The sequence below is a fragment of the Poecilia formosa genome, unplaced genomic scaffold (genome assembly GCF_000485575.1).
Source record: "Poecilia formosa unplaced genomic scaffold, Poecilia_formosa-5.1.2 Scaffold91, whole genome shotgun sequence".
Taxonomy (NCBI): Eukaryota; Metazoa; Chordata; class Actinopteri; order Cyprinodontiformes; family Poeciliidae; genus Poecilia; species Poecilia formosa.
In genome coordinates, this window is record NW_006800030.1 from 1345737 (window position 1) to 1366470 (window position 20734).

The 20734-nt window shown below is 39.2% G+C and overlaps 1 protein-coding gene across 2 annotated transcripts in view; it reads right to left on the reverse strand.

Moving 5' to 3' along the window:
• Positions 1–3447: 3447 nt before the first annotated feature.
• LOC103141927 (crumbs cell polarity complex component 2) overlaps positions 3448–20734 on the reverse strand; it is a 27425-nt gene continuing 10138 nt past the window's right edge. For both annotated transcript variants that reach the window (XM_007557752.2, XM_016674197.1), the window contains 10 exons: positions 19705–19844; positions 18401–18586; positions 18206–18319; positions 13477–14430; positions 11989–12527; positions 11394–11559; positions 10367–11228; positions 9552–9656; positions 9052–9178; positions 3448–7842 (listed from right to left, as the gene is read on the reverse strand). In XM_007557752.2, coding sequence (XP_007557814.1) covers positions 7621–7842; positions 9052–9178; positions 9552–9656; positions 10367–11228; positions 11394–11559; positions 11989–12527; positions 13477–14430; positions 18206–18319; positions 18401–18586; positions 19705–19844 — 3415 coding nt within the window. In that variant the 3' untranslated portion in view covers positions 3448–7620. The remainder of the gene's footprint in view (positions 7843–9051; positions 9179–9551; positions 9657–10366; positions 11229–11393; positions 11560–11988; positions 12528–13476; positions 14431–18205; positions 18320–18400; positions 18587–19704; positions 19845–20734) is intronic.

The following is a 20734-nucleotide window of genomic DNA, read 5'->3' on the forward strand; positions in this document are numbered from 1 at the left end:
AGGTTGATTGTTACTTCGTTTCGGAAGTTGTGTTTGACTCTCTACCATTGTGCTCTTCTTTTTGTTCATGTGGGAAATGATTCAAACTCATAATGTTTTTTTTTTATTACAGCCAACAGTTGCGCAGTGTGGCATGCAGTCAAACACAATATGATAAGACTAAAAATACCCAAACTATATCTAGAAATTGAACTCAACCAGTAAACACGAGCTACAATTCATATGGTCAGGACTAATAAGGAGGTTTGTCAGAGTCCCTATACTATATTGTCATCATGTAAATTTGATCTCATATCAACTTAACCCTTTCATAGCAGTCACGACAGTGGACAGCTATCTAAAAGCCATTTTCTTGTGCTTCTTGTGGATTTTATGTTATAAATGTACATAGACCACTGAAGTGGATACTGAGGCATCATAAAATACACTATAAACTACTGGCCATCAGCTGCAAATGCAATAAATTATTTTTGTTAAATCCAATATGGCCGACAGACATGCCAACCGACCCAGTCCCTCCTTCTACTGTAGACGACTCTTGCAGGTAAAAAAAAATATTGTGACATCAGATAACCCCTAAAGAACAACACTACTGGTGTTTCAAATAACAACTTTGTATTTGGAGAAAATTACAATTGATCACCTACAAAAATATATATATATATATATAACAAAAATCTTTTCCAACCTTTTTTTATGCCTTAAGAAAATAAAAAAGGGAAAAAGAATCCTGACACAAAGGATCATAATTCATGCATGAAAGGCTAAAGCTTAAAAAAATTAAAATTTGCGATAGGGAAATATGAGCAAATTAAACAAGTATCACTTGTAATGAAGCTTTTGTCAGAAACTTTTCAAAGAAAATATACCTGGAAAAAGGAACGGTCAATGTTTTCAGGGTTTAAGCCACTTGGCTTTGAGACAACTGGATAATACAGCTGCTGTCAGTTCTGACAAGTCTCAGAAACACACACCTCTAATCTCAACCCCCTCACTCCCCTCTTTCTCCACTTCAACCATGAAAAGTGACACCAGCACAAATATTAAACATCTTCCAAGGCTTACGTATTCTTTTCTCCAACACTCCTCCTGCCCCCCAGGACCTCATTCCTCCCCCACTTCTCCTTCTCCCTTCCTCCCATCTTGTCTTGTCCTTGTCTCCTCAGAAGCCCTGGCAGCCGGATCATCTCTGTCTCTTAGTGTCAATTAAAAGTGAAATATCTGCATTTGTCAACATATCATTTGTGGTGTGCCCGTGATGCACTGCTGATTTGTCATCCAATTCCTGACACTGGGGACGGAATGCCGAGGCGGCAGTCTCCCTCATTAGACCTGTAGCTGGTATCATGATGGCTGACACCACCAGGAAACTGCACTCCCCGCCATCTTGATGCTAATCCACCAACATAGCACGTCTGTCAGTCTTGTCACTTGCCAGCCAGCTACCCAGTCAGGTAGAGTGAGGGGCGGAGGGTGGGAAGATGCTTCATTCTCTACTTTCTGAGAGCCAGAGACAATATTTAAATTTATTTGTAAAGCACAGTTTCAGTATATGGAATTTTATGAAGCCATGTGACCCAGAGTGGACATTTTGGTGTGGCGGAAATTGTAAACCGCATGAACTCTCTTTCACCAGCAGAGCTATGGCAGTGATTGGTGGTTGGGGGGCAGGCTGTCTGCCTGTCAGCAACATTACGTAACATTTAAATAGAAGGCTGGATCCAAGTATTGGAAATGGAAAAGCAGTGTAAGAAAGATTCCTCTTATGTAAGGCAAAAAGCATATTCTGACTTTTTCCAGACATGATCTTAGGGAAAGATAGGGATGTTATATATTTTTGCTAGAGGGGTCTTTGTCACAATTTGCCAAAATTAAACCTATCAAAGGGTACCTTTCTTTCTTCAAATACAAGTTTTTATTATTATAAATTATTATTACTATTTCCCCTTGTCTGATGCTAATATTTTTAAACATCTTCTTCCCAAAAACATTCTGACCTTCTTCTGTTTGTGAATTTTTCATCTGTGTTCATGTGTTTGCAAATATTTGTAGACCCTGAGAGTACGAACTGCCACTTCTAATTTTAATTAAGTTAAAACTACATTAAATTATATTATAGTTAATGATATTAAATTATATTATAGTTAGGGTTAGATGCACCGCTGTGCAACCGTAACCATCTTTCACTCCAAAGCAGAAGTACAGCCTCCTGAAAACCATCAGTCCAACCACTGAAGGATAATGTTTGTCAGTTAAAGCTCTAGTAGTAAAACTCCCAAAGGAAGACGACCATCTGATGTTTTACCCAAAAGTACAGATGAGCCAAATATTCAGGAAAAAATTTGGATTGACTGATAGGAAAAATACATTTTTATCTCAGTGGTTGGCAGGGTAAAGTTTGATTAAAAGAAAGGATACCAGATATACACCCAAACAAAATTGGACTCACTGTTCCAACACTTACAGAGTTAAGTTGAGAATTAGATGCACTCTTGACACCGTTATACGTTTTCCTCTTTTTTTTTTGTCCCCACTGTGTTCTTCTCAAAACACATCCTCTCTACCACACCACATCCTATTTCTGTCCTACCCAGTTAATATAAAAGTGCATTCCTTTGTGCATCTGAGACTCCCATTCAGAGTGTCTGTTGGTTTTGGATTGGCTACTGATAGTCCATCTAATAGGTCAAGCATCACCATCATCCTCCCGTAACCAGTTACGTGGGAGTGGAGGAGTCTGGAATGCTGACATGAAGTCGGGTGCCATGTTCCACCAATCTGAAGGCAGGACTGCTTCACTTTAAAGCTTCATGCAGTACATTTCCTCCCTATCCATTAGCTTCACTAAAATCATTGCTATTTGTTACATGCAACAATTGTAAGACAATTGCTTTACCTTTCTTCAGATAAATAAGTTTCCATATGTTTCCATATTATTTGGTAGAATTTCCCCCTTAATGTGTCTGACTTAGGTCACATATTTTGGGTCCTTCAACAAGCTTCTCACAGTTAAATCCTGAAGGTTTGGCCCGTTCCTTCTGACAGAACTTTGTCAACCGCCATGTTCTAACTTACCGGTCTAACTCTGCCTCCAAAATTGAAGAAATTCTGAGATCTATGTTTCTGGATAATGTTCATTCTGATGATGTTATTCATTATCAAAAGTCCACAAGTCCTGAATTCCCCTTTCTTTTTCTTGTGGAGTAACAACTTCATCCTCTCTATCTGGTGTATTCCCAGAATGCTTAAGGCACAGAAGCATTGTGTGCTGTTTTCTTGTTTTCTGTCCTCTTATGGACAGAAAACAAGAAATGTTTGACTAACCTAAAAATGTGACATTTTTACAATTGCATAAGATAAAAGCATTAATACTTGTTAAATTCGCTGTTTTTTTTGTTTTTGTTTTTTTACTTTAGCTGTGAAAACACAAATAAAAACACACATATGTGCTTGACAACCATATTTTTCTATTTACACAAACATAAAACATATAGAAACTATCAATGAAACGTATGCATCTTCACAAAGACAGGTTCAGTCAGTGCATATGAAGAGTTGTCTTCCAGAAGGACATCTTTGAACACAATGGGCATGACATCAGATCAACACATACAAAGTCAAAGCCAAAGAAACGCTGACACATGTAGGCTAAGTTAAAATCAGTGAACCTGGAGGCTCTTGCTGCACAGCTTCAGGGAGCTACTATTTCCTGTGTCGCATAAAAGTGAAACTAATAGGAACCGTTTCATAGAAACTGCATTTTTACCGAAGCTGAGCATATTACAAGTTTAAATGATTCAGTGAATGATCACAACCATTCTGAAAATACATGCTTTTATCTTTTGAATAATAGTGCATAATAACATGTCAATATTGTAAGATCTGAGGAGTGCTAAGCGCGCTTCAGTCTGCCAGTCAATCTGAACACAGAGGATCCATACAGCATCATGGGACACATCAGTTTCTTGGATTCAGAAAAACATCAAGGCATATATCATTGTTGCACCATGAACATATATGTTTTTCTATTTTCAAATTGTATAATGTTATTTCATCAGTATAGGAATGAGATTTGCAGACATTAGTTCACTTGATAAAATTAGCCCAACAATTACTTTTTGCAAAATAAGCCAACACAGATTTATGTCAGTAATAAATAGCAAATTACTCTCATAATTTGACATTAATATTAATTTGAAGTTTGTTTCTCTGTATTTCCTTTCTGGCTTCTGATTGCTGTTTACCTGATCCAGTTAAGATGCAACACCTCCTGATGATTTTCCACAGTTAAGCTGCAACTCTAAAAACTAATATGCAACCATAGATTGTGGAAATTATAGATGCTCAGCAATGTTCTTCTCAGCAACGTTCTTAGCAATGTTAAAAAGAAACTGAGTGATAGAGAAAAAAACTCAACAGCAAAATACAGTTTGGCCTGGCTGTACATATATTACATGAATACATATTTACTTTGTAGCAAGAAATCATCTAGACATAAAAAATACATCAAACACCTCAATTCCAACCATCTTCCCTTTTGCAAGAGAAGATGGCTTGAACAGGAAATGTAAAAAAACACACATCCTTTCATGTTTAGATTCAACAGCATTTTCTTTTTTTAACCAGATTTTTGGCATTTTGCTTCATTCTGTCTGAAACTACTCCCATATGCAATCATCTTATGTCACATTTAATTCACGTAAAACACAATTTACATGAACAACTTCAAAAACTAGACATTTATATGATAAAACAAAGTCCAAAGCATTTAGGTTGATTTGTTAACACCTGGGTTCACCAGCCACAGTGCTGCTCTTACTTCATCCCATCACACATAATTCTGCCTTTTGTTTTTCCATCATTATATAAGGAATTTCTTCTGCAGAAACTAATTATTCATAACATAAGATGAGGGTAGTGTGTTAGACTGGCTTGATGTCAAATAAGCAACTCTGCAAAAGCAACTCTGAATGATTTTGAGAAATTAGCAGCACCAGAGAACAGAAGAAAAAGGCAAGCAAGTGTTTGGGTTTTTCTGGGTACAGAGACCTACAGGAGCATGTTGAAATCATTTCTTAATATTACCAAGTAGCTAATATAATTCATCTTGTACTAATACAATGCCTGTCAAATGCTGTTTTTTTTTTCTTTTTTTTTTAGAAATGTAAAGTATTAATAAGTAGTCAGTATATAACCTGGAGGAGGCAGCGGTCAGTTTGTCCTCTGTGCTATGAGCTGGACCAGATTAATACCAGGTCTCAACATCTAAAGTATTTCCTAATACAGTAGTATTAGGAAATACATTACATCTCTTTTTAATAGAATAGTTTAGCTTTTCACGCATTTTTCAACCAATTCACCAGCCAAAGTTTTGCTACAATTTTAAGCCCTTGTAAGATGAAAGTTCAACGAACCTCCCATTGACTGAAACAGGATATTTTCCTGCTGTATTTTGAATAACCCACAAGCTATTTCTGAAGTTGTTTTTCTTCAGCAGGTAAAAACAACACGTTTTTACCTGTTGTTGTATTTTTATGGATTGGATGAAAGCAATGATGCATAAATCATCTGTTAGATTTCAAAGTGACAAGGTGCAAAAATACCAAATAAAATATTTGTTCAGTCTCCAGCATATTTTGACATTGATCATATTCCTAGCTGGTTCTCCAAACCCAGGTTTCCCAGGCTTCTGTTCACTCTAAGAAAGATTAGAACTAAGACTGAGCCCTGCTGGACCCCTTACCCCGCTGCCTTTTCTCAGCTCTGTGTTTTGTAACAGCGTCCTGATCACATTCCTCTCATGCAGTGGAAGGCTGTCTGGTTCTTCAAATAGATCGTTTTTTCAGAGGCACGCTTCAAAGTGTAGCTTGAAAATCTTCAAGTTTCACAGAATTTTTCCACTGTCATTACATGTAGTAATGTGATGTACTTCGTCATGGCATTATCACACCACAAGTATTCTTTAGTAAAGTAGATTATTTTCCCTACAAAATCAGCCTATTTGGAATTAATAACAGTGTTTTCTGTCTAATTAACAGTAGATATATTTTCTTCTCTGGCCATGCCAGTTGTTTCCCTATTACGAAGTCGTCATGAATAATGTCCGCGCCTCAAATTGCTGAACACACAAACGTACACAACTATGATTTGATTAAACTTAAATCCCCTTTTTGAGCTTTTTCTGACCACAGCAACCACATTTTTAAATAAATACTTCAAATATATGCATGAAAATATAGAAAAAGGTTCAGTGACTTCAACTTGAGCAATTTAGACACACATACAACCCAAAACACAAAAATGAGGACAAATACTCAAAGTAAGTAGAATAAGAATAATAGGTAGCACGGTTAGCCTATTGAACTCTACAGTGTTTACTAAATAAATAACACAGCTCAGGATGTCCCAGTCCAATCCCAGGTATTATCTCAGGATCCTGATCACATTTTGACATGTTCAGTGTACCTTTTGCTTTTTGTTTGCTTGTCATTTTGCCTTAGTTGCATTCTGCATAGTAACTTTTTTGATTATCATTGCAGATTTTCTTGAGCATGTCTCTTAAAGCTGTATTATGGTTTCTGCATAATTTGGGGGGAGATTATGCTTAGAATCTGAATATTTTTTCATGCTTTTTGCCCATTTTTGTGTCATGTGATCTGCTTTGTGTGCTAAGTTCAGAAAAGTTTCAGTGCAGGAGACAGAAACACCTGTCTGCAGTTTCTGAAGCAGGAGAAGTACATTCTGAATTCTCTCTATCAACTGAAACTGCAACAAAATGCACTGTGAGCTAATTTAGAGTGATAATGGTGACCAAGGATGCTAATGTTAGCCAACCAATCCAGCAACACACTCCATGGAATTGAGTTTATTGTAGACAGATGCATGTGTCTTCAATGCATCTGTAGATTATTTAGATCTACGATTATATAGCTTTACGTTTCCAGGTTGTCACATTATAGCACTTTGTTTCACATTGTTAACCTGTGTTAGAGCATCACAAAGTATTTGCAGTGTTTATTTTAACCAGATGGGAACTGGGCTGATACCTGATCTTAAATGATTGGGACATCCCTACATGCAGCAGTAAGACTTTGTCTTTCCAAGCCTAGATGGACGTCCACCAGGCTTAGAAAGATATTTCAATTGTGAGGCAAAATTCTACCATGTGAACTATAAAATCATTCACACAGAATGATTTTATCCTCAAAGCTTTAGGCAAAATATCTCATCTGAAAAAAAATGCAGAAGAAAAGAAGGATGAGTTGACCAGGGACAAGAAAATAGTTCAAATGATTTTGCTTGTCTAAACAGCTGCCAGGACGTGTCAGTTAAATAGACTGTTGTGCAAATTTCACATTATGTAAAATATATGGAGAAACTTATTTCCCCTCAACAGCCGCATTCCTTATTCTTCTTTATCATTGTTGGAATTAGCAGAAAAAGGTTTTTCCTTTGTTAACCATTTAATGACAAATCCAGTGTCACTAGTTACTCCAGGCAGTTTATGACATCTTCCACTGTCTCTTATTTTTTGTTAAAGCAGTATGATACTGCTAAATATATTCCTGGGCTTGATATGCATCCTTTGGATGCAAGATAGCGAGGTGGTAACATAAGGCTTTAGATCAGCCTCTCCTCTGGTGGCACTTTGAGCACACTGCCCATTTCCAGCCTGGCACCGGCCACCTCCTGAGAGCTGGGGCTGTATGTACCCTCCGACTGCCGCTTCTTCCTTGCTGTCATGATCAGGAAAAAAACAGTCAGGATGGCTAAGAGCACACACAGGGTGGTCAGGGGGATGGTGACTGCCAGCCAGGGAACTCGTTCCTTATGCTCTCCTTTCTGCAAGAACAGCACAGAGTAATATTTAGAACTAGTTAAAATAATTTCAGCTCTAGCTTTCATCTGCAGGTGGCAGTTTTAATAATTAAGTGTTTATGAAAGTTTATCCTAGCCAAGCAATGTTTCGATCAGAATAGCAAGAATAGCTTTGTTACACAGTTAGAGCTGATTTTGTTAATTTTCCAGTTCAGGTGATACCTGCTTTTCCTCCAAATGTAAACAGTTCATAATGACTATTTACAGTCATTATGATTTTAGTCATGACTTTAGTGTCATCAGACCACAGAACGTGTCCCTAAAAATGAATGTTTTTGTGCTCGTGTGGATTTCCAAAGTGCAGTTTGGCTTTAGATGTTTATTGTGAAGTAAAGACTTCTGCACTGACTGAAAGGCCTTTCAACACACAGGACCCGTTTTCATGTACCGCCATGCTGCAGCATTGCAGAGAAAACCACTGTAACACTTCAACAAGCAGCAATTTGTACAATATTGTTTGCAGCTAGACGTGCTGCATAGAACAACTCAACCAAATGCCACACAAGGAAAAGCTCGCTAGCTAGCCAGCCAGGTAGCATAACAGTCTGTTACATTGCAGCTATGAGAGTCTCTGTCGCAATGGTAAGCCTCCATCTCAGCAGAAAACATATGTTGGTATACCTATAATGTTTCCTTTCATGGCCGTCGGCTTTGACCTTGGGCACCAGTAGTGCTAGTGGAACAGTTAAGTCAAACAGCCAGTCATCACTTAAACAGGCATTTTCTCAAGGCACTGCATATGACTGCAAAAGCAAGCAAAGGAGTGACATTACGAACACATTAACGATTCACCTATTCAAGGACATGGTCCCACTACAAACAGGCGAAAGAATGGGTTCAGAATTCAGGATGGATTCAAAGTACTCTGTCCAAACATTTTACCAAGAACACAACAACTGAAGTGCAATCACACACTTTTCAAGTATTTATAATGTTATAATGTGCATTTATAATGTTTATAGAACCATCTTGCAATACTTTGTTTTGAAAAGGAAGCAGTGTTAGAGTTTCATAACTCTGCACTCCCTGGAGGTTGAGGCATTGTGACTTTAAACAAGACCTTTATTCAAAGCAACATTAGGCATCATCCTTAGCCGGGTATGTCAAAATTTTAAACTTCAGTCTCTGAACATGAATGAAAGTGACTCAGCTTACAGAATGTGTCCAACTTACATTGCTCTCACACAGTTTGCCACTGAAGCCTGGGACACAAACACACTGGAAGTGGTTGAGTCGGTTCAGACAGGTGGCTCCATTTTGACACGGACTGGATTCACATTCATCTATTTCCGTCTCGCACCTGAAACACATCAGAAGGTTTTTCTAAAATGCTGACAGTTTGGAGGCTATCACACACGCAAACACGCACACTCACACACATACTTTTTTGCTTGCCATGCTATCTTTGTGGAGATTTTCCACTGACTTCCATTCATTTCTACAGCCTAACCCTTACCAAAAGCTAAATCTAACCCTTAACCTAAAAACAGCATTTCCCTTTGTGGGGACCAGGCTTCGGCCCACAAGGAGCAGTGAGTCTCCACAATGTGTCAGAAAAATGGTCCCCACAATGGATCGAATATATGATACACACGCTCCTTAAACGGGCATATATCAGAAACACACTGTGCGAAGTGGTGAGTGGTGGCGCAGTTCTAGTCTGAAGGTCTTACCTGACGCCGGTGTATCCAGGTTTGCAGGTGCAGTTGCCTCCTATGCAGACTCCACCATTGAGACAATCCTTGCTTGCATCACAAGCTACTGGAGGGAAACGCCATCTATTAGAAATGTACAAATGCACAATTTATTTCCAATGACACCTTAGTAAATATAAAAACACAATTTTTTTTTCACCAACAAATTTGTTGGATGATATCAAAAAATAATGGAAACTACAATCACTTTACAGTTTGTAAATAGATCACCAGTTCATCATAGTACATCATGGACATTCTATAGTATAAACACTAAAACTTCATATCTATGGATGATTCAGAGTGGCTAATTGTTCTAACATGCTATCCAGCACACAAATGTCTGATGGTATTCTAGCATCCACAAATCAAGGATGGGCAGTCATAGTAGTTCGGCAGGCTAAAGTTGCTTTAACCTTGTCTGGGGTATACCTAATAAAGTGGCAGTGAGCAAGTGTAGTGTGATGTAGTGTCATAGTTCTATTTTATAGCTCAAGAAGGCTAATAGTATTTAGCTGCATGTATACATGTTTCTTTCACATGTGTTTACATATTTCTCAATTTCAAACATGATAAAACAACAATAAGCCAGTAGCCCAAACCATGAAAAAGTCAAATTAAATGAGATATAAAGAATTTGTAGAGCAACTCATTTTCCTGTGGCTGTTGTATGGCTAGTACAACATCTACATGCAGGATACAGAATGTAATAGCGGATTTTTTTGTTTTGTTTTTACCATTAACTGAGTCAATACGCAGATATCTCTAAATGTTACATTAAATAGTGCACTCACTGGCAGCGTGTGCCCTTGTACCCAGGAGGACATGAACATGTATGAGTACCAGCAATTTCTTCACAGACTCCTCCGTTAACACAGCTGAACTCCAGGCAGTTATCCACTTCGTTCTGGCAGTTCATCCCATCATATCCAGGATCACATGTACATTGGTAATCTGCCATGAGGTCTGTGCAGGAACCATAGACACAGGGATCTGAAGAGCACTCGTTTATCTCCTTCTCACACAGGTTGCCTTCCCATCCAGGGCTACAGCTGCAGTTAAACTCATTAAACTGGTCCTGACAGAGTCCTTGGTTAAGGCAGGGCTGGGAATCACAAACTGGTGCACCTTGACATCCAATGATTGGCTGAAGTCCACTGATCATGGAGAACCGGCTTCGCTGAGGGGCATCTGGTACCTTTTGAAGAGGCAGGTAGACACCACCTATTCTCACTTCCCGCAAACAACCAGTGTAGTTTTCTGCCAGCCAAACGTTGCTGTTATTCATGAAGTTGAGATATCTTCCAACCCCAAAGCTGCCACCAGCTTTCTGCCCATCCACTGTGAGTTGCCAACGAGACACTGAAAAGAGAGGGTTGACCATACTGAACTGGATCTGGTGCCATGCCCCGTCTGCAATGATCCTGTCACTCATAAAGGCCAGCAGTTCTTCACCTGGCCCACTGTCCAGCTTGACCAGCAGGCTAGAGTTTAATAAACCCAAACAGAAAACCTCTTCTCTGCCTTGAGAACGCAACAAGATCCCATTTTTATCCCGTGTCCGTATGGTCATGGTGATGTTGGTCACAGGGTTCAGCAGGGAGCCATTGGCAACAAACTGAAGAGAATTGTGCTGAAAAACAGCTTCTGTTAAACCTGCAAGAAAATCACATGTTGGTAGCAAGTCAGTTCGCAGTTTCTTTCAAAAAAGATCTTTGCAAATGTGTTCCAAATAAATGTATTAATAAAATCAGCCATGTTGTGTTTTTACGACAACATGGTTGATTTAATAGGTAACATGAGAAAACTATCGCTCCTCACATTCGTAGCCATCTGTTAGACCCACACAGATTGCTCCCTCAAAACATGGCTTCTCAATGCACCACAAGCGGGTTTCACACAGCCGGCCGGAGAAGTTACTGGGGCACACACACATGAAGTCATTCCAAGTGACCTGACATTGTCCGTTATTTAAACAGTGGTTATCCTGTGAACAGAACACAGATTGAGGGATTAAATGATCAGCAGTAGAATCTCTCACCTGTTGAACCTACCTCAATAAAAGCTGTGCAAGGGTGAACTTTCAGATCAACGGACACCACATTCAAACACAGTTAGGGTAAAATGAAATGTAACATACTGAGTCAAAAGGGTCTTTCTAGGCCCTTTATCTTAAAAAGTGTAAAGGGCCATACACACATTACAAAGCACAAGATTCCAACTTAAATAGCAGGTGGAGAATCAGTGTTTGTATCTGCATCTGTACTCAACCATAAAAAGAAGGGAACAATCAGGAATCAACATGTGAGTCATATAATAAAGTAATATTAAATAAAACTTCTCCACTGTTGTTCATCCACTGTTTGTTGTGGAGTTTAGTTAGCCTTTAAAATGGATAGCTTTACTTCTCTTTTACCTTGCATGTGTTGTCACTGCGACAGCCTTGAAGCACATTCACCATGGTGGATTGGTAAGGCTCCAAACCCTCCAGATGATCCCCAAAACTCATTTGTTTGTCATCTAGCCGGATGTCCTGAAGGCAGCCCTTGAAGTTCCCACCCCAGGCATTCATGTTCCTGCCTGCAGGGAGCCCTCCAACAAATGCCACATCTCCTGCTTCTACGCTCAGGTTGCCTAAGGCACGGTGGTTCCCCGCTTTAGGAAAAACCACATGGCCATTGATAATCTTTATGGTCACTAAATGATTCTTTCCATCAGTGACTTGCTTAGCCTCAGACAGCAGAGTTGTGTGAGGACTGTAGATGGCAACAGTGCTTTCCTTCAGATAGACCGTCAGATAGGACTTTCCCTCTCGGTGGAACTGCAGGAGCAGGCCGCTGTGTTTTAGGGAACGCATTAAAAAAGAAATGGTGAAGTTTTCTCCATGGCTGTTTGAAATGTTGACAGAAGAGTAGCTGCTGGTGTTCTCATGGCCAAAGGTCCATGACTGGTATTCTGAGTTGGGAGTGGAAAAGAGAAAAGTGCAACTATATTATTTAAATTATTATTTATTATTTATAAATTATTTATTATTTATATTATTAAAATAATGGCAAAATGGCCACATATATAAATTGGACAAGTAAAACACCTAAAAGGTTCCACAGTTTGCATTGTACAGTTTCAGACAGAGCTTTACATCCAGTTGTTATGATCAGGAATGTGACCATAATTCTGGGTTTCCAGTTACACATATGAATGTCTGTTTCAGGATGGAAAGATCACACAGCATACAACTGTAATGATTTAAAGAAACAAGAATTTGACAATATTCTGGATATTTCCATCCCAAATAAGTTCAAAATTATACATAGAGGTTCAAATATATACATCCTCAATAGTTAAAATCCTTTAGGAGGTTATGCCACAGCCACATGTTTTTTTGCAGCCATCAACAAGATTCTGAAAAGAATTATGACTAGATATTTGGCAGCCATGTCTTAAAGCTATAACCATTCAAAAACTGGCTCTGGTGTGAATAATTATATAGTAGAAACAGAAAATAGTTTGGTTTGAAAGCATAAAACATCCTGGTGTTCATGGTCAACAATTCAGGAATCACAAAGAGTCAAACAAATTGTTTAAATAAAAGAAATCAGAATGGCAATGATGACGAGTGTTTGTAAATTTATGTCTGAAACTGTATTTAACTTTAGAACAGTAAAGGAATCTGGGTCATTAGGAAGTAAAAGGCACCAATCAATGCCACTTTAAATTTAACTGGGAAAAGCTTTAAGAAAAAGAAAAATGATCCATGCAGATACTTGTGTCATTTCACACGTCTGCCTTTGTGTACAAACATCTGACAAATACTCACTATTTTAACTACAGATAAGTCATCCAACAAATCATACACATTATTTTCATTAACAAAACAAGTCTTTGTAAATATGTGAACTATTACCTTTTTCACAGCGGCTGCCATAATATGGCCGATGACACACACAGTTTGCATGAACCCACATGTCCACACACTGCCCTCGCTCCAAGCAGACGCCCTCAGAGCACCAGTCCCTTTTGGAACATCCGAGTTCCAAGCCCTTGTTTTCCTCCCTGATGAGGTCCTGAGGTAGCAGCAGTGTGTGGTCAACTTTAAGGTCTTCCATACAGCCAATGAACCCCTTCCCATTGGATAAGTGAGAAGAGTAATTCCGAGGTATTCCTCCTATATAGAGCTGTTGGAAAAATCTAGGCTGGAGGAAAATCAGATGGTTGTGACCTTCATTCCTCACTTGGCATTCTTCCTTACAACTAGGACCTGTCACAGTCATAACCAACCCATCATTCATGGTTACAGTCACCTGATGCCATTCTCCATCATTGACTGGGATGGGGTAAACTACCTTCAGTACCTTCCCTGAGCTCAGCGTAGCCTGCAGAGTGCCGTCAACAAGCTCCAGGGAGAGGAAATGCTCCATGGTGCCCCGGTAGTACAGCAGCATGTTGGGTAGAGTACTCCTGAAACGAAGCTGCATGTGGAGTGCTTGGATTTTTTCGGCAGCCTCTCGTTTCGTCTTGTTCCTGAAAACAGGCAGCTGCATGAGAACATAGCCCTCTGTGTTGAAGGAGAAGGTGGTTAGGGTGTTGCAGCGTTCTCCGCCCCAGCCAGGGGAGCACATGCAGATGTAACTGTGACCTCCGGCAACGTTTAATATGGGGAGGCAAGTTGCCCCATGCTGACACTGGTGCTGCTGGCAGCCGAGCAGCTTCACGTCACAGTCACGCCCTCCCCAGGGTTCCTGATCCCGCTCTGTCGTGGGGCAGTGACACCTGTAGGAGTTGGCAGCATCTTCACACGTGGCTCCATTCTGGCAGGGATTGCTGTCACACTCATTGATGTCAACCTCGCAGAGAACACCTTAATGAAGAAAGCACTAATGTTAATGTTGCTCATAAAACTCTCATTGAGAAGCATTAACAGGGTATCTTTAGGTAAAACTGTAAAGTCTAACTACAAATCAACAACAATATTGTGTCTAGGAAGTCAATTACCATTGACAAATACAGATAATCAGGCAGTTCTGGTTAGTGTAAGGCATCCATTGTCCAAATAATATGAATATGAGGAAATGAAATGATAGACATTACTAGGATTAGTAATCCAATTAAATCATTTTTTTAATAAAAGCGCCAGCTAGACATAGAAATACTGCACTAGATGTCAGATAAACCCACTGACACAGTCTGGACTCTAATTACGGATTTTCAAACTGGTGTTGTTGAGAGCTGCCTCTTTAAATTCAGCGTTAAGCCCTGGCAGTAGCAGTCAACCTGCATTAACGTAGTCCTTAAAAATACTCTGCAGTCAAAGAGCTTTTCAGCTCATCTTCTCAATGCCAAAACTCCAACCTCTGAATGAAAAAGACTAGAAGTTTCCTCCATTGTTGTTGCTTTAAAAATGTCTGTTCATCATACCTATCAAGCAATGTGCCCAGTAGCAGCAGCACAGCAGTGGCAGCAGCATCAGCCGCCTCCCTTCCATGATCCTCCAGGACAACTGCCAACCCACTCCTCACACTAGGGATGGCAGCAGAGACGCAACGAGGTCCGCTGCCTCTCTTTCTCACTTCCTTTACTTTGCACCAAACTGTCAGGGAGAAGTGATTACAAGGCAGCCCTGCCCACCTTTTCTCTTCCTCCCTCTGTCACCCTCCCGTGTCCTTCCCTGAGAAGGTTCTCCCCTCCCTTTCCTGCTCTCCTGACTTCAGCTCAGCCCTGGCACAGAGGTAAGCCTCCATCTGGCTCCTGTCAATTGACACGAGGAATGCAGTGCTGCAGTCCCTCCCACATCTCCTCCTAACATAGATGGCAACTAACAGCAGATTTTGTTTGTGAGAACCAGCAGGAGGTGCTCCAGGGTCAAAGTGAGGCAGACCAAACGGGGTATATCTGAGAAGGTTCAGACATGTTGGATAATCACTGTTTTCTATTAGCTTTGGTAGACTATTTAACATGTAAGATTTTTCAAAATCTTTTGTGAATAATCTGTGTTTTCACAAGCAACATTCACTGTAAAAAGGTTCGCAGAACATTGCAAGTACCTTTGTCTTAGTTCAAAGTCACTTCTTGGTAAATGAAGGATATTAGGAGAGTCAAGGTTTCAGCTGAGCAATACAAACCTGTTTTTTCAGCTCTGTAAATGTTTCATCAGCATTGCCACCAGATTGTCTTTTTTACATTTAATTAGATCCTTTGTTTTTCCACAGACAGGAAATGGGATATGTAGTATTCTGTTACAGGTAAGAAGTTGTCCCACCATTATTGAAATGAACTCTGACGTGGTTAGAATGTATATGTGAATGCAAAGCTGATTCAGAACCGCTTTATTATATGAGTCATATGTTAATTCCACTTTGGAAGGTGGGACAACTACTCAAAGTCTTCTGCAGAGAGATGTTGAAGGCACAAATACACACTTTTTCCCACTGAGCTCTCCTTTTCTCATGTGGGAAGCGATGCAGACTCACTTCACTATATTTTATTTTATTACACTCAACATCGACTCAGTGTGGCATTGTCTAAAATTACTCCAGTCAAACCCAAAATGATAAACAACTCAGGTAAAGTTATCCTTCCTGTTTACTCTGTAGATTCCAGTACAGAACAGACTCAACCTCATCATCAACCCAGCAGGTGAAACAATGACGACCTCCATGGGTGAAAAATATAACAAAAAATATAAGTTTTTTGAAGAAATTGTGAGCTTTGACATATCACAAATAGCAATTTTTTAGTTAATAGGAAAATTACAACATATTTAGGCCAACATGTTCAACTAATCATAGATCCTTTTAAGTTTTGTCACTGCAAGATTCTTTAGAGTGTGTGTAAAAGGCCAAAGCTCACACATTTGTTTAGAACAATAAAAAAATTCTGTCATATTTCACAATAAAATATATTAATTGTTGCTATAATACCAAACATAATCTAAATCTGAAACAAAGTTATTTTTATCTTTTTACTTTAAAAAAAATATTAACCAAGAAAAAGTGCCAAGAAAAGTGGCACTTTGGATATTTTTTTTCAGCCTGCTTTAATTAACCATCGAATTGAATGAAATATAAAAATAAATGTTATGCATGAAGACTTTGGCCAGGGAAGAAATAAAAGTCAGATTTTCAAGACACAAAGGTAGAAAATGAGGCCCGCACATTTTTTTAACCCTTTAACTGTCCCAAATGCCCCAAAACACGTGCAAGTCAATGGGTCCATGAGGACGCTAGCATCCTAACTACAGTTAACTCTATAAAATGTCTTTTATAGGTTCTTCTGCTCTTCCTTGTTTTGTAGAAAATCCTGGCTGATAACTGCAGGACAAATCAACTAAAGCAGGTCTGTGTTTTGCTGCTTAAATTGTCCTGTTTTCATCAGACTTTAATTAGGGTCCTAAGCAGCTTTGCTTTAATCCTCCTCCCCTGACAAGTTTCCTAGCAGACCCCCACTTAATATCCAACATGGATTCCTGGCATATGGCTCCATGTATTGGCTTTGTTGTTTGCAGCAATGTTTATCTATAACATATGCTCTCTCACCCTGTCCTATCCTATCCTCTGTTGTGACCTGCACATCTCACACTCATAACAACATGGGTGGACCAGCCTTTTGTTCTTTGGATGACTTCCTTGGTCTGCAGTCAATATTTGTGTGTCTTATTTTAGGGACATCAGGTGTTCTGTGTCTTTCTATTTTGAGTAATAAAGTGACTAATCTCTTCTAATGAGGAATTAATAGGTTGACTTGTCACGAGAAATAATTAGCAGGAAGAAGATTAACCCATTATTGCCTGGTTCAGAGGTTTCTGGGAACTATGGTGACTGACGGGCTGTTCTGTTCAGAGTGCCTTGCAAGAGTAGAGAAATATTTATAAAACTGATATGAGACACTGATGAAATGAGAGAGAAAATGTCCAAAAACAGTTATTTGGTGACTGTCTATAATACAGTCTCTACTACGGCAGAGAATAAATGGGGATCCTTAAATAAACAAGAAAAAAACTGGACTGGACTAATTGTTTGATCAAACTGTATTGAACCTAAATGACTGAATCTGTCTGTATGACTGAACTGACGTTTTAGTAAAGTGCTTTGAGACTACATTTGTTGTGAATTGGTGCTGTACAAAAAACCAGGAATTTAAATGATTACGTTTTTGCAACTATGTGGCTCAAACACATAGAATCAGGGCTGTTCTTAGATTTTTTCACAGGTTTTCTGTTTTGACTTCTGTTTTACTTAAAACATATTCAACAACTTTATTTGACAGGGTGTGAATAAAAAGGCACTTTTAATGGACTTGTAATGCAACTCTTAAAGCAACTTTTAAAGCAACTTTGCATTAAAAGTGTCATAATTTTCCGAGTGACTCTTCATGACAACAGTAAGACAGTTAGACGTTTTAACGCACTATAATCTAATTAGGACCTCCTCATTTTTAGGAGATCCTAATAAAACCCCTGGGAGTGAAAGAGGCGTACTTTCTGTTTCCCACACGTGCAAACAAATATGGCTCTTCCACCCATACAGAAAATAAATGTACGATTGTGTTAAAGCAGACAGCCATGTGCTGAGTGCAGCTCAGGATAAATGTTCTGTTCGGAGGTGAGATAAGGACAGCAGATAAGAGGTTTCTCTTACCCGTGAAACCCTTTGGACACACACACTGAAAGGAGTTGATCTGATCCTGACAACTCCCGCCATGATGACACGGAGCAGACTCACATTCATCCACATTGACTGAGCAGTTATCTCCTGTTAGAGGGACACTTTGATCAGAATCAGAGACTGTGAATAAAGAAAAGTGAATGTTTTCGTAGATGATCTGAAGCTTACCTGCAAACCCTGGCAGGCAGCGACAAATGAAGCCAGCTGCTACGTTGTAGCTGAAGTTGGCTGTTGTCAGTTCAGGAAGGGTCCCATAGTTCTGGAGAACGGAGCGCTGGAAACACTCCCCATCATTTTCACATGGATGCTGTTCACACTCATCTATATCCACCTGGCAGTTCTCTCCTTCATAACCTGAACATTCAAGTTGTAATACAGTAATTAACTCTTTGATCAATCCATTATTTATTTGCAACATTTAATTTGCAGAAAATTGTAGGTAAATGTTTTTCAGTCCAATTTCTTACACCTTCCCCTAGTACTAAACTAGTTAGTACTAACTAATCTCAGCAGATTAAATTATGATGAAATAATTAAGATTACAAATTAATTTAGTACATGAAGTCCCTGTAATTAACACATTTTAAGTCCAGAATACACACAAAATATTGCTAAAAGTGTTGCATATCTGCCTTCACACACATGAATTTGAGTGACCTCACTTTTTTAAGTTATAGGGTTTATATGATGTCACAGTGTTATTATGGGAATTGCTCATCATTCTTCCAGAACTGTATTTGTAAAGCCAGACACTGATGTTGGATGAAAAGACTTGTCTAACAATTTCTGCTCTAATTCCAAAAGTGTTGTCAGGACTTTCAAGTTCTTCTGAGCTAATTCCACACAAAGCTTAACACACCTTTCTGTGAGGCTATAGGGCTTCTATATGAAGACAGAGGCTGCCGCTTAGTGGTTCTCAAGATGTGGAACCATAACATTATCTAAAGTTTGTTGGTACAAATTTGAAGAGATCCTTTTAGTGGAACTAGCGGGCTGAGTCTAACTTGTGAAAACCAGCCTCACACTATAATCCCTCCTTCACCAAACATAATGTTTGCCACATTCCAGAGACGAGTCATTCTCCTGGCAACTCCCAATTCCAGAGAGACATGATTTAGAGAACACGGCTCTGCAGCTGGATCCAGTGTCTTGCTTTACACAACATTCCAATGTGTCGTACGCACACTCTTCATTCAAAATTGCTTTCACTTTGTCAAAACTCAACTAACAGCACAATGTGGAATAGAGTGAAAACGTTTGGCGACATACTGTGCTTTAAAGGAATTGTTTATTAACTATTCCATGTACATTTCCTAAACTGTGCACAACATGTGCAGCATACCTGCCTGTTTTTAATATTTAAATCACCTCTTTCAACATGTGTCTGAACATTTCCTTCCACTAAAAGAGCTAAAGGGGGTTAGAGGTGGGGAATTTATTTTCAGGCTAGTTTGTGTTGATCTGCAGTATACCTGGCCAGCAGAAGCACATGTATTGGTTGATTCCCTCTGAGCATGTGGCTCCATGCTGGCAGGGATCAGATGCACATTCCAGGATGTCGTTTTCACAGTGGTCCCCAGTGAAGCCCGTCCCGTCACAGTCACACTGATAACTAGGAACCAACACACACACAGAGGAAATTATCATAATCACGTTGGACTTTACAAAGGAGGGGTTTTTTTCTTTAGCGACAGACTGGTGACCTGTCCAGGGTGAACCCGCCTCTCGCCCGGAATGATAGCTGGAATAGGCACCAGCAACCCTCCCGACCCCAGTATGGGACTAGGATGTAAGAAAGTGGATGGATGGTTTTTCTCTTTAAGTAACAGCCTTCTCCGTTGCTTCTTCAGAGCCATCACCCCACAGAGTGATGCTCGAACACAAATTCAACTCAAATGTAGCATAAAATGTTTCAAAGTGAAGCATAAAGCAACTCCCACAAAACAAATGGTGGCACTAACATTTTATACTATGTTAAGTAGTGAATTGTGCCTTGTCCTGACCCTTGAACCTTGAGTTTTATATGATAGGTCAACACAACGTAATGCATGTTTGTGCTTAAAAGAGGAGCATACATTATATTTGATCTCTTTATTCTGATGCCCCTAAGTAAAAGCTGGACAGGATTAAATATTAACTCACAAAATAGATTATTACATTTACAGTGTATCTGATTTAGTAGGGAAAGTATGTATACTTTACCATATATTTTATAACGTTACAACCTGCTTTAGGTCTTATGTGATATACCTAGTGAAGTTAAAGATCACATGATTTTCAAAATCCTTTACTGGTAAAAGTTGGAAAACTTGTAGCAGCCATTGACATTGAGAAAGTTTGGTCAGGCCAGTGGTCAGATAGTGTGTGTCTGTGTTTTTTTTTTTTTTTTTCTTTTAAACCTCATAAAACAGAGCATTACTACCCACAGGTTGAAACATCAGACTGAGTCAGTCTGATACTTTACATACAGATACAAGTGGCACCTTTCAATTTGAAAAAGAA